Below are 15433 nucleotides of genomic sequence, written 5' to 3' on the forward strand. Positions count from 1 at the left end.
ATAATTGTTTGCAGCATTACGTTTTCACATTTACTAGAATTATTTTTATAATTATAATTTTTTTAAAATAATACAAATGATGGTTTTGTTGAAATATCTAAAAATTTAATTACATACAGATCGGGAAATAATTTTATTGGACCATCAAAATAATTGTAGGACAAATGTCATGTAATTGTAGATTGCTAGAATCAATTTCAGTTTGACACTAAAATTGGTTCTAGCAATCTATAATTAACAATCTATAATTAATACATGACATTTGCCCTACAATTATTTTGATAGTCCAACAAAATTATTTCCCGATCTGTATGTAATTAAATTTTTAGATATTTCAACAAAATCATCATTTGTGTATTATTTTTAAAAAATTACTTGTAAAACTTTTCGTAACATTACTCATTATGCTTAAGATTCTTATGTATTTTGATGGAAAACCAAATTATTTTTGGACCTGTATTTAGCTAATTTTTCAGCAAAATCGTTCTTTTTATATATACTTTTTTTAGATATAAAAAAATTGTAATGTAATTTCTCAAATTAAATCAATGACTATGGTAAATCCTGTTTTTCCTAATTTTCGGAAAAGACAGTATGATTGAAAATGATCATCTATTCATGCGATCAATCGATAGAGCCTACTTACAGCATTGACTTCCCCCTCGTCGTACCAGACGTTTATATAATTGTGCAGCAACGCCTCATCCACGGAAATGCGTCGTTCCGGGTCGATCACGAGCATGCGCGATAATAGATCCCTGGCTTGGCTCGCTAGAAAAGGAAGTAAAAACCATGAAAGGAAGAGCCAGGGAGAGGCAAGGCAAGGCGATGACGAGAATGCGGATAATCTCGTCGTCCGCGCGCCAGAACATGCGCGTCTCGCGATCAATCTCGCGATGCAGGGCGTCGACTTGCTGACCTACTCACCTTTTAATCTATTGTGTTCTGAGGAGTCCGAGGGGAATAGGACATCCGGAAATAGCCTCTCGAAGGGATAGCCTGGATATCGTGGCCTGTTCTCTACGTAATTTCTGACGGTCGGCTGCAGTCGTTGCATGAATTCTTGCGCCGGTGTACCAAGTTGTTCTGCAGATAAGAGCAACTATCTTATTTTTATGACACAATGACAGGGAATCTACGAGATAATTGCTGTTATCCCTTATTTAACAAAAAAACAATATTAAGAAGAGTACTGTAAGATAATATCACGATTATCTTGACAATAAAAATTATTAGGAAATTATGTATCTGCTTATATTGAAAAAAGGCCATGAATCTGGTATACGCGTTAATTATTCATGAGATGAAAAATGTCACATAATTAATTAAATAATTGTGATTGCACAATAAAAAATATTAAATAATGATGTACAAATATTATTGAATGTTAATGCAAATAATTTTGCATAAATTCTAATAAAATCATTTATCATCTTATGTTTTAGTTGATTTCGACGACACATTTTCAGAATGGATTATAATATAGCAACATCATGTGGAATTTTATTTTGCATCTCTTTAATTCTATTCTATATTACAGAATATTTTACAGAATTTTATTTTATAACATTACGCGCGGATTATTATCGAAGTATCGGTTAATATTATAATAATTATTATTATCATTATGGAAAATTCGGTCTTACCAATTATTTTGTTCCACTGGTCAATGTGATCCGTACCCGGAAATAATACGCCACCGCGTATCATCTCGCCCATGATGCACCCCACCGACCAGATGTCCACATTCTCTTTGTAGCCCATGCCCAGAATCACCTAGCAAGAAAAAAAAACGAATGAGTGAAACGGATCGAACTAATTAGAAATAAATTGTGCGAAAAATTACAAGAGAATTTAACTCACCTCTGGCGCCCGATAATATCGTGTGACGACGTAGGGCGTCATCATAAATGTGGTACCAGCGGTCCTCGCCAAGCCAAAGTCAAGAATCTTTAGCGTACAGTCAGATTTTACGACAATATTGCTTGGTTTTAGATCCTATGCGAGAAACAAAGTCGAATTTTAAAGATTTATCTGAAGAATCGTGAAAGAGAAAAATAATTAAAACATCAAAAAACTAATAGTTAATATCGTAAGGAGATGCCATGCGAGCGATTAATAATAATCGCAAAGTGGCGAGTCAGTCCCTGGTCAACGCTGTTCCAGCTATTTCCAGTTATATGAATTTTAATTTGTAGCGCGTTAATTACGCAGAGAAATTCCGCAATCGTTGCGCCGCGTTCTCATTTTTAATGAGCGCGACGCCGGTTTAGCTATTCTATTATAACGTGCGGTGCACCGGGAAATTAATCGGAACGGCGGCGGTTATTTCTTTCGCCGCGGCGGGACAACAGCAACCGCGGGACTACAGTATGCAGGAATGGTCGTCGTTAATGAATCTCGTTATGGTAGATTAAACAGCGCTGCCCGTTATGCAATTTTCATCGGGGCGCAACGCGCGAATAGCTAACGTCACTTACCCTGTGGATAATGCCGGCGGAGTGCAAGTGCTTGATGCCACACAGCATTTGATAGAGGAGATACGACATACGCTCGTGGTCCAGATCCATCTGGATCACTTGGCATAGATTAGCGTCCATGAGCTCCATCACCAGATACACGTCTTGAAACTCATCCAGCGACCGTTGCGGCGTAAACGCGTTCAGAAGACCGATTATCTGCAAGGCGACAAATTGTAAATTGACGCATCAATTTTGTTTCCTTAGACAATGCTTAGATATGGTGAATAAAATTTGTCCTTTTTCTCTGATTCTTCCTCTAACTTAAATTATTCAGATCTTAAACTTCTCTCTCTTTCTCTCTTTCTCTCTCTCTCTTTCCTCTCTCGGAATTACGTGAAACTATTTACATTGTTATTCCAACGCAATTCAATACTTCGATTCTCTTAACACGGAATTAAGAACAATGGGATTAAAATAAATTGCAGAAAATTGAAACTATTAACCCGATTAAGATAAACACTTATTGGATATACTTTAATTTTAATTCTTATCACAATCCCTTAATTTATAATTCTGTTAACAACTATTCTGTCAGAAATTATTTGATGACAAGGATAAATTACAATTGTGTTGAGATAATGGCTAGAAACTACTCGCGATATACTGTTATTCGTCGCTGTAACATTTTCTCATTTAGCTCTGTGTAGCTTTCTTCCATGCATTTCTATCTAATTTAATTGGGAGGAATGACAAAGAGTTTTACATTCATTTGTATAACAATACAGTATAAAGCGCAACTACAATTCTCACGAAATAATGTTACATATCAAGACACGTACTATACATGTGTTTGATTCAACGGTAAGGTTTAAATGAGATACTTACATTTTATAGCAATTTAAGAAAATGAAGTAATATTTTTCGCAATAAATTATTCGCAGTTTTTAAGAGTTCTTAACATCAAATTAATTCTTCTAAGACACTTGTTAACATTAATATTATTAAATTGCTTGTTTATTTAATATGTGAAATTATTACTTTATAGTTTTATTCATGATTGCGTTACAAAATTGAAAAAGATTTCGCGCGGTTAAATTTACAGAATTAAATATGTATATAAATTCACACCGAAATATTTAAGCACTAAGATCCACTTCGACCGATAATAGGATTTCTCTTACTTAATTAGATTTATCCTCATTGGTCGAATTTACAATTATAATTGTTCAAAAAAAAATATTATGATATTTACAACAATGTGCATTCCCAAAAAGTATATTCGTGTCACGCACAAAGAATGGTCGCAACAGAATAAAATTAAAGAACTTACGTTTTTGTGATTGACCAACTTCATGAGTTTGAACTCTCTGTAGGCCCTCTTTGCGTGTGTCACGTTTTGAAAAGGTCTGGATAGCTTCTTGATCGCCACATTTTGAGCAGTGACGGTATCGTACGCCGCGCTGCAACAAAGATGGAGGAAAACATTCAAGATCGTTCGATACACGCTTGAACGCGCGATTTCATCAAATTAAATGCATCAAACTAAAATGAATAATTGAAAGTGAAATATTCTGTTAGTTAAAAATTTTTATCTAAATTTATTTAATTTGTGATAAGTGTGCCTATATCCTGTCCGTGTGGCACAATTTAATAAGATTTTCGATAAGATTTTCAATTTAATAAAACAATAATTATTAATTTAAATAATGATTTGATAAAAACAATTGTTTTAATAAAAAAAAACCTATTCGGATAAAAACAGAGCACACATTTATTATTAGAAAAATTTCTCGTATTAATGTAAATAAAATAATAAACTCACAGAAGTTTAATTTAAAAAAATGGAAAAATACAATAGTTACTAAAATGATATGGAGAAACTATTCCGCAAGAAAAGGTCAAAGAAATGTGCACCAAATTTTCAGCGATGACTGCAGCAAATTTAATATGTTATCTTGGACGTGATATAAGCTCTTTGATACAAAATAAAATACTATAAGGTAGGAAGACAGAAAGTGGAACAGACAGAAAAATAGATACACTCACAGCGTATAATCTGTATAAGTCGTGGATTTTACTCACCATACGATACCCTGAGCGCCGACGCCACGCGGAACGACGTCGACGTATCTCTCGGGTATGCAAAGCTCGGTGTCGCCGAAAATGTGACGACGATAGCCGCTCCGAATGTTGCTCGATTCCGTCGCGTTCGTCGCCATTACCTCTTTTTAAATGTTCTTTAATTCTCCCTTTCTCTCCCTGTTTCTCTCTCTAGCTCTCGTAGCGGCTCTCGTGCCTTAACTTAGGTAGTGTATATCACAGCTTTAGCTACCAAACCAATGACACAAGGACTACAGGAAACGAAAACGATCAAGCCGATCGCGGCAACGGAGAAAATTTATCGTCGTCAGGTTTCGACGACACTTGCGAAAATACATTTTGTACAATGATTAAATGGCGCAAGTTACGAGTTCACGGTGGAACTCCATTTATTTTGTTAATATCACAATTGATTGAATAAGAAAAGAAGAATTCGCACAATAATTGACATCATTATTAATTTGCGTTAAACAATTAGGAAGTTTATACAAATATTTATATCAATTTTAACTCCTATTTTGAAAATATCTTTTTTAATTGTTATTAAAAACTTGTTAGTCTTCCAAATCCATTTATATCGCAAAATAAATCGCCCAAGAACTTAATTAAAATATAATACATCTATGACAACAGATGACGAATTTAATTTTATTATTTATCGCGAGCATAGGAACTTGCTGAAAGATATTAAATTATATTTTGCGCCTTGCGTTGCAAAACGTGTCGTGTTTCGCGAAACATAATTTTTCTCCGTCGACCGCCACAACAACGTCACTGACAGCATTCTCAAAGGACAAACGAGCATGATGTATAACTGTTGGAACGAGCTCGAGTTAAGCCCGTCGTTCCACCTGGCAATCCTTCAAAGACCTCTCTCTTTTTCTCTTTTTTTCTCTCGATTTTCCTTCAAGAACAGCGTCGCGAGAATTCATGCTTGATTATCGGAACCATCCGTACAATATAAAGCAGTTTTTTTTTTCAATACAAGATATTCTTGTGACATCAGTAATTTGCGCCAATGTAAATCGCGAGTAAATCAATGGTGCGAGAGAGGATGGATCCAAGAATCATGCAATAAGGATAAGCAAAATAAAAGAATATAAAGTCAAATTAAAATTGTTAATAGGATTGCTGCGATACAGTTGAGAAGTTCTGCACTGTATAGCTATTGTAGTAAATTATACTTTATGTATATAAAAATTATATTTTATAGATATATATAATTCAGAAAATATGGATATATATGTGTGTATATAAAAGTTTTATAAAGATGAAATAAAAAATCAAATGTGCATAAAAAAGATTGAAATAAATAGTTTATCAAGCCACAAGTATGTTATTAAGTTTCTTATAAGAAACGATAATTTTATAATTCTATAAAACTATTAATTTTAATTTTTAAATTTTTTAACATCGTTAAACATTAAATTAGTTTGAACTTATTAATTTTTTCAATGATTTTTTTTCACTTCAGGTGTCAAATTACATCGTAAAAGACTTCGATTTTATGACTTAAAAATACTTCGTAGTTGTGGCTCGTTAAACGGATGCAATTTACGGATTTAATTATCAGTCAGACCAAACTGGAAAAATAACGAGCGGTACCAGAAATATGCTGCTAGAAAGCACATGAAAGGCATGCGGATGTTTCATCGTATAATCGTAAATATAGAGATGGTTCTTCACGAACATTACCTTCGTCCTACCTTTCAAAATGTCATGTTCGTCTCCGAGATCGTTTCCTCATAAGAGAAATCACATTCGACGGTCGGTTAAACGCGATCAAACGAACTCCCTCTCGCTTCTACTCAAACATTTCTGTGTGTCTTACAACTTTAGAATAATGGTAAAAGCCACCGGGCATATTCGCACAGATTTCAAGAAATCATTAACCTTCTCTCTCCGAGGAATTCTGTGACTTCAAAGCCACGGACATATATCTGAACTTTTTACAATAAATTTACGTACAAATTCTAACGCTTCTACAAAAATGAAGTAAAAATTGCAACACTATAAATTTAAGATGATCTTTTCTTAAAACCATAATAATAAAAAAGATACAGTTCAAAACAAACAAGTCGATATAACAGTAATTTGACCTACATTTTTAAGAAATTAACAAGAAAAATAATTTCAAAGTAGAAACCAAAATTTAGATTTGATTTATCGAATTTTTCAAAATGTTTTACCTTAATTTTACGTTGTATTTAAATTTAATTATTTTAATGATTATTGAAAGTCTTAAAATATATCTGATATATATATATTGATATTTTCATAAATTCTTAATGATACTTTAGTAGACCGTATAAGGAATTAATGAATTTCCTTTCATGTAAACCATTTCCTTTGTTTTATTTGAAATAATTTCAGAATATGCATTCGTCTCGATACGTCGAATTTTTCAGAGTATATTTTATTTCCAAGAAATGCTACTAACTCTAAATACTCTTCAGTGGCATTTTACCATCGTAGCAATATCAAAATACTTTTCGTAACTGTGAATTTTTATGGTTACTTTCATAAGAGCTTCAACATTTTCTTAGTCATCAACATTTTGCAATATTATATTGAAATTAAAAGGATAATGCCTGATTAAAATATTCTTTAATTTTATAAGATAATAAAATTTTTTAATATTAGCAAAAATTATCTTCGATGTTCCTGATAACGCTAGAATTAATGTGTAGGTCACAGATTCCTCCGTGGATAATATCCGGCCGTCTTTAGCCGATTTCCTTTTGCATCCTGACCTACCTTCCGTGCACACGAAATCAACCGTCCTTTTCGAGAGCAACTCGCTTCTCGAGAGGCGTGACAAAACGAAAAGGCGTCTCGCATATTTCCCGTAATGGACTATGCCACGGCAGAATTTTTATCGAAAACCGATATCCGCATTCCCTTCGTTCGTCCATTCGTTCGACTTACCTGCATGCTACGGCCACCATGTATTGTTCGAGATTGCGCTTTCTCGGATAATGCAGTATTTCAGTTCCTATCGAACGTTAGAAAGGAGAGACACGTATGAGGCACCGAGAAAAACGATCCAAAAAACGATCATCGTGATAGACCATCGTTTACTCGATCAATAATGTTTGCTATGAATTTCAACAATCTATGAGTTCGGGACATAAACCGACCATCACACTAATGCTAGATCGTTAAGGACATTCTCCGACTGCAGTTGCTCAACTTAATAAGCACATTAGTGCTCATCATTATGAATATTTTTATGAAAATTTATTTCATTTTTATACAGTATAAAATATTCCATAAGTGTTTTTATACAAATTAATGTTTTTATACAATATAAAATGCCTCCTGCCTTCGCTACTGTCGCCGGTCGAAAAAATAACGATTTTACTTACTTTGTTATTTGCTTTGCTCAATGATTTCTTAAAAATGAATACCGGAAGTCGATTCAGATAAATTTTATATTATTCCTTGTGATATTAAGTTTTATGTCTTATTATTTCAAAAAATTAAAAAAAACTTTTTTAGTGAATAAAAAGATCACTTTCGAATAAACTTTAGATAGAGATCCTATGTATATATATTTTAAACACTTCAACTTTAAAGTGGAATATCTCGATTTTTAATCCTGCTCCGGGTATTGAGTTTTAAAGCACATATATTCAGGACTAAAACAAGCTTTTTCTGTGAGTTCCAGAAAAATCTAAAGAAAATGTATTTTTTTCGAGAACATCCTTAATAATCGGAGGAAGAGAGAAAAGTGGAAACAATGGCTATTTGCGAAATTATCAGATCTGCTGGAAGAACATATTAAAAAGTATAATAACCTATCATTAAGTCCTCTTCCTACTTTAATGAAAACTTGAGAAAATCAATGTATTAAACTTGAGAAACTCAAAACTTAAATTTTTCTTAAGTTTGTAAAAAAAAATAAATTATAAAATGCAGAGAATATTCTAATTTTGCTAAAACGTTAAAAGATGAATTATAGTAAACGTTCACAATATCACAAAAGACAAATCATATTTAAATTCAATGTTTTATGAGTTAATTCATATTATTTAAAAAATATAGAATATAAATATATATAATATGAAACAGTATTAAAATAAAAAAAAACAGGATATTCTGTATTACTTTATAATAGTTTTAAATTTCGATTTCAAATCCTTAGTCACAATTTCTTTTCTGTTGGTGTATTTCCCCTTTCTCTATCTATTTATTTCTTAAATCTCTTCTCTCACTGCAATAGCTTTATCTATTACCTTGAATTGTTGCGTAAATACCGCTCTAAATACCTTCTAGATATGAAGGGAACATGACGGCATCTATTCAGTGCTCGGATATTACAAGAAAAAGAGCGCCATCGATTTAATTCGTCTCGTCTAAAAATCGGATATCGACGGCAAGACGACGAGGAACGCCGTGAAACTGTCAACGAGGTCGATTTTTCCAACATTACGTCGTCGGCTTACAAGGAAGGGGCGTTGTGCCTCTCGTTGCTCTCCGTCGCCGGAAACTCGCATACTCTCGCGAAATCCTGACATCTCTTTTCATTCTGAATCGAATTCCCCGATTTACTCTGCCTCTCCCCGCTTACTTTCCTCCGGAGACAAACGGTGTCTCTCATTTCCTTTATCGTTGATCTCGGTTGGTCCCCGAGCGCGAATAAGAAAAATCGTAGTTAACCCTCTTTTTGATATATATATATATATCGATATAGCAATACAACGTACGCTCGGCTTCAAATCCACTTCGAAACTTTTACGTCTGATAGATATCGGCATTGTTATCGATTGTATACGCAGCTTGAAAGAAGGTAGATGATGTTATTTTATCCAGGAAACGGATATATCATTGGGACATATCACATCGGAACGTTATAAACATCGCTATAGATAAAATTTTTCATTGCGATTGCGTATTCGATATTGGATTGAAACTGGATCAGTAGGCTTTTCTTGAATTATTTTATATATTATTTTTTATTTTCGTAAAGTCGTTAGAATTGTATGGGATTTCACTGCGATTTTGCTGGGATTTCTAAGGAAGATTCGTCGATTCTCGGTACTCATATGTGTCTCTCCTTAATTCTAATAGACCAATAATTCTAAAAAAAAAAAAAACAAACAAACTGTGAAATATAATACAGTAATTATCGAACCACTCACCAGACTATCCCCTGCGCGCCCGATCCGATAGGCTTGAGGTTTTGGTAGCGCTTCAGGATGGTGAACTTGGTGTCCCCGACCTCGACCGTGTAGAACATGGCGGATAGCCGGGTTGTCATGTCAGGCCCCAGGTAAGGCATGCGCCTCGGTGTTCGTCTCTCCTGCTGCTGCACCTGCGCCGCCGTCTGCACCTGCACACCGTCCACCCCGCTGGAGCACTCCTGGTGCGCACGACGGGGACTTACGCTCTTAGCCACTTTGGACGTGAGATTTTCAGGGCACCCACGGAATAGTAGCACTGACAATGCTGACGGGTACTTCCACTGGGCTGCGCTGCACCTGCAAATGCCACGTCAGACCGCTCCTGCGGCAGATCGCGCCTCAGCACGTTGCTGCCCGATGAGTCCCTACGTTCCCCAGAATTGTCTGCAACAAGAAAAAAATCAAGACGAAAGTTCATATAAATCCGTTATTTTATTGACGATTTAAATTTATTATATATATTATTTATTATATTTTGTCGCTGTTAAAAAGTATACAAATCCTCAAATGATGATAATTCACGATGTACCAAAATAGATGGACTGAAAAAAAGTGTATTGTGTGTTTCTAATATCTGATTTTATATTATCATTTAATTGTATATTATCATAATTATGGTTATTATTGCTAGTCATTTTTGGGATAACCATATAAAATATGATTGGTCCAAAGATAACTACAAAATAAACATAAACAGTTGAATTATAATAATTATATAATTATTTTATTAACAACTTTTTTATTTTAATAGTATTTATATAATAATAATGACAATTATTTATAGTCGTTTTTTCAGTGCCAATTATACAAGGTGTCCCATTTTAATGTCTCGTCTCAAATAACTTTTTTATTTCTGATCTTAAAAAAAATGTTTCAGACAAAAGTTGCTTGAACTTCATGAGATCTTCAAGCAACTATTCAAGGTAATGACATCATCTTATGTCCTCTTCAAAGCCATATAATTTTGTCTGAAACATTTTTTTAAGATCAAAAATAAATAAGTTATTTGGGGGTGGGACATTAAAATGGGACACACTGTATATTTATTACATTATATTTGTTGATAGAACTATACATATACATATTATTATTATTATTATTACTAACATTACGGAAATAATAAACATAATAATAATCATAGTTATATTTAAATATAGTCACAAGTACCACAAACTTTTTCCTCAGTGCAGCTGTTACTGTTTATTTTGATTTATTCATAGTACTTTGGCAACAGTAGAACAGCATTTTGTTATCAAGAAATTCAAAAAGGAGAAAAAAAGAGATCTGAAAGTGTGACATGCATTTCACGTGAGAATTTCACAATCTAATTATAAATTATAATTTCTCTCAAGGACGCGACAAAATGCACGCGACGCAATATGATGCGATATTTGCAACATAAACAATCGAAACTGTATCACTTGTGCAAGTTTAATTAACGTCATTTACACAATAAATAATATTGCGTACAATAAACAAGCATAAATTAATGTCAAGAAAATACAAAAGTCAAAGGTAGAAAATGAGTTAGACTTTCCATCATTAAAGAGAATTATTCTGATAGGAAAGTAGAGCTCCAATTCAAATCGAATTATCATATATATTGTATTTGGATTTAGATGAGAATGAAACATCAGGTGTGTCTAAATAACATGACCCGTCGTTAATTAGCGATTTGGAATAATTCGCCATGTTTTGATGCATTCAAATATATTCAAATGACTGCTAAAAACCATTTTAACATTCTCATGGTTCAATATAAAGCCAGTTAGGACTCTGGCTTATTCTTTAGATCAAGTATCAACTCCAGTGAAAATCCACTTAGGATCTAGCTAAGATTCAGACAGAATCCAGATTGAATTTAAAACTGGATCTAACTTGAATAAATTTTACATTAGAGAGCCAGACAGAGTCCTCTTCAAAATTGATTATGCAATATACAGTGAGTGCAAAAAATATTCGTACAGAGAAAATATTTTTCAAAAAAACTTTATTTTTAAAAAGTATAAAATATTATCCAGAAATGAGACATCGAATTGATGTCGAATTGATATAAATACGATGATTTCAATTTGACATCGATTCGACGTTTAATTGACGATCATTTCTTTATTTATAAAGAATAAAATAGACTGTATGTTTCTTAAAATTGTATATACCAAAAAGATGTGTATTAATTATACAAAATATATCATCTAAAAATAAGCGAAAATTAAAAATTGTATTGTTTGAATGCTCAAAAAGTATTCGTACAGCCGAGAAATTTAGCTTTTAAAATCAGATGCGAAGCTCGTTTGTTTATTAGAACAGAATGTATTCATTGTATAAAATTGCTAATTAATGTTTGTTTTCTACAAATAAGACTTCTTTTATAACAAATTTCCTTTCCCTGAACTTTTTGCTCTCACTGTATATATTCATTTCTTTAAGTATACTTTTATGATTAGTATTAAATTATAGTTTTACAATCAGCATTTTTGAAAAGACAAGTAAGAAAGACATTGTAGTCTATTCCTATTTTATAATTTTTATTTTTAAAGATTAGAAAAAAAATTATCACTGAAAATGTATGAAAACAATATATATATATATATATATATTCATATGTTTATTTCAATTCATCTTACATATCCTACATTAATATTTATTAATGTTCCTATAAATGGAGCTATTAATAATTATCACATATGATATTATTAATCATATAATAATAGGATAATTTATTCGATAAGATCGTAATTATTGAGGAAAATTGTAATACCGATGCTTGCGAATTTTTTTTTGTGAAATACCGATTGTTTACGGACATTTTTTGCTTAAAATTCGAACCACGTTCATCACGTCAGCAATACAGATCAGGGGATAGAAACAAAAGCTGTTATTTTTTAAACTCGAAAGTCATCCACTCGTCAATCCATTATCTATTGTTCTTGATTGAAGTTTGCGAGAATCGCTACTGGAATGAAATGTGTATTTATTAACAAAAATTATGCTATCAAACGAAATACAGTGCAATTGCACAGATGGAAACGTATCTTGATTTCTTACATATAATACATTTTGATTTTTTCCAATAAATAAAAAAGAATATATTTATATATTTAATTATACATTTAATAGAAAATGATAAAAAAAATGTTAGATTATTACTTGTAATGCAGTAAGATAAGATAAGATACTCAAAAACTTGCACCTTATCTTCATACATATATCTTTTATAAAAATAATATTAAAACATTTTTATGCGGTTGAAAAGTTACTATTGCACCACGAAAACTATTAATGATCGATGCTTTCGATACAATAGAATTTAATCACTGTCACTGTGTAGATAAAAAGTATGGGCAACTAAGTAACAGTCGTATTAATTTATACCAGTAGTATTAATTTAAACATTCTAAATTATGTTAAACAATCGATGATTCATGGTACCCCATGACTCATGCCCCGGTTTCCCCTATTACAAACTACAAGCAAGAGGGAAAAAAGCAGATTCCTTCAAATCAATTAAGACATAGACCAGATTGATTTTGACATTGTAATTCAATGTTATATAATAAGATACTAATATAAAATTTAATAATTTTTAATGAAATATTAACACAATAAAAGTTATTATTATAAAAATGTTTTTATGTTTTAATAAGATAATCATTTTGTTAATAATAAAATGGTATTAATAATAGTACAACTTCTTATTAAATATACTCGCCTAAAATATGTTAAATAAAACAGCTAACGATCAATAAATTCTAAGAATATAATATAAAAATTAATTAAATGAACACATTAAGCTTTAATAACTTATAATATTAAAGCTGAAATAGGAGTTTCGAGTGCAAATACTAATCACGAACTAGACTAGAGCACAGAACGGAGATGGAGTGTCAAAGAGAATATTTCTAACTAAAGGAGAACAGAACAAGCAAAGATGTTTTCATCAGTTTGCAGAAACTAGCACTCCATCAGCGCAAACCACAGCGAAAGGGAGATGAAGAGAGACGCGAATCCGAGGAATCCCATCAACGGACGCAGCAGCGACAGCTGTATAAATCGTTAAAGATAATAGTGCCTGTCGCTGAGACATGTGATAGGGAAGAAAGGTGACTATCTCTGTGGCATCTTACTCCGAGTGATCTGGGTCGTCTTGCTTCTGTATATAGTTGTCGAAGACTACGACTATAGAAAAGCCAGGATCGTTGCAACGTCCGTCATCGTGTCGCTTTTCAATCGGTCGATAGGGCGAACACCCTCTCGAGCGAATAAACAATCGAGCTTTCAAGCTTTGTGTGTAATGTGGCTAACCCAATTGCATCTCGATTCAGTGTTTGGATAATAAGAGCTCCGCCTTGTTTAATTATCAGGCATCGATTAATAGAGAGAAAGAGAGAGAGAGAGAGAGAGAGAGAGAGAGAGAGAGAGAGAGAGAGAGAAAGAACGAGAAAATTGATAAAAAATATACATGCAAGTGACTTACAATACGTAATAAAAGAAAAATCAATTAAGTCCACTTTTATTTAAAAAAAAGTAACAGGTCAGTGCCGGGAAATCTATTAATCATCAACTATCTATATTTAACAAAACAAGTCCTCCAAGTCTATAACATACATATAAATGTTTTCCTTTTTGATGTTAAAATATTATAATTTTTTTCACTTGTTAAATTACTTTTAATACATGACTTCTAACTATTTAAATATAATATACATAATTTTTTTTATTAATTATGATAATTCTGATTATTTATGATTTATAATAATGTTGAAAAAAATGACAAATTATTAGATTGCAATATAATGTTAACCATATCGCAACTTCGTTGACATGACACCTCCGTAGCAGCAGCGAATACTTTGGTGGGCGTGCTTTCTTGAGGGCCGATATCTCTTCTAGCACCTCGGGATTCCCCCAATTATTTATAGCGACTGTCGCAGACGTAGACCGACAACGACAACAACGACGACGACTACGACGACGATGGCAACGACGCCGCCGCCGACGCCGCAGTCGTATTCTTCGTGGTTGTCTGCATGGGCCAACCACCTTCTGTCGTTCGCCACCTGCTATCAATTACGTAAACACGTTGATGAACGTAAACACGCTCAATTAAAACACGGAGGCTTCAAAAATACTTTTGTGAAGAAAATCCCAAAAATCATCGAGACCAAAAATCATCATTCGGTCAACACTTGTAAAATGTAAAAACGTTCGATCGAAATCTACGAAGATTTCAAAAGTTACGAGGATTATTGAAATGTAGGTGGAACTCGTTTGATCACGTTGCGATTGCCAAGACACTCACATTCAAGCTTACCGAATGAAAAAATTCTGAGCATCGGTCATTATGAGTAGCTATGTGGTCAAAGAGGACCTTTATACCTGTATCAGACTACGGATTGATGATTGATGATTGCCCGATTCTACTTCAATTAATCACGATATAATGAGTCCACTGTAATTGGCTGAAATAGAACTGGGCAATTGTAATCGTAATCGTCAATATGTAGACCGATACTCCCCCCTTTAGAATGCTTACTTGTTCGAGTTTACGAAAACTCAACGAAACTCAAAATTTCAAAGTTATGGAGACATTCGATCGAGAGAATAATCGAGAATCACACTATTTGATTAAGAGAAAGTGATGAATTGCAAAACTTTCAGCATCTGAAAACGGTTTAGTTCTTG

At 33.0% G+C, this 15433-nt stretch overlaps 1 protein-coding gene across 6 annotated transcripts in view; it reads right to left on the reverse strand.

Annotated features, from left to right (window-relative positions):
• The window catches only part of bsk (mitogen-activated protein kinase dJNK), a 167388-nt gene that overhangs the window by 8450 nt on the left and 143505 nt on the right, over positions 1-15433 (reverse strand). For 4 of the 6 annotated variants that reach the window (XM_087409455.1, XM_087409454.1, XM_087409457.1 and 1 more), the window contains 7 exons: positions 9707-10132; positions 3793-3922; positions 2481-2678; positions 1864-1998; positions 1647-1776; positions 928-1086; positions 647-771 (listed from right to left, as the gene is read on the reverse strand). In XM_087409455.1, coding sequence (XP_087265581.1) covers positions 647-771; positions 928-1086; positions 1647-1776; positions 1864-1998; positions 2481-2678; positions 3793-3922; positions 9707-9846 — 1017 coding nt within the window. In that variant the 5' untranslated portion in view covers positions 9847-10132. Of the gene's footprint in view, positions 1-646; positions 772-927; positions 1087-1646; positions 1777-1863; positions 1999-2480; positions 2679-3792; positions 3923-4544; positions 4791-9706; positions 10133-15433 lie in introns of those variants that run through there. The other 2 variants (XM_011060710.2, XM_087409458.1) reach the window with 2 other exon arrangements.

This window comes from Acromyrmex echinatior, chromosome 9, assembly GCF_024713525.1.
Source record: "Acromyrmex echinatior isolate Ae372 chromosome 9, ASM2471352v2, whole genome shotgun sequence".
In the NCBI taxonomy this organism is placed as follows: Eukaryota; Metazoa; Arthropoda; class Insecta; order Hymenoptera; family Formicidae; genus Acromyrmex; species Acromyrmex echinatior.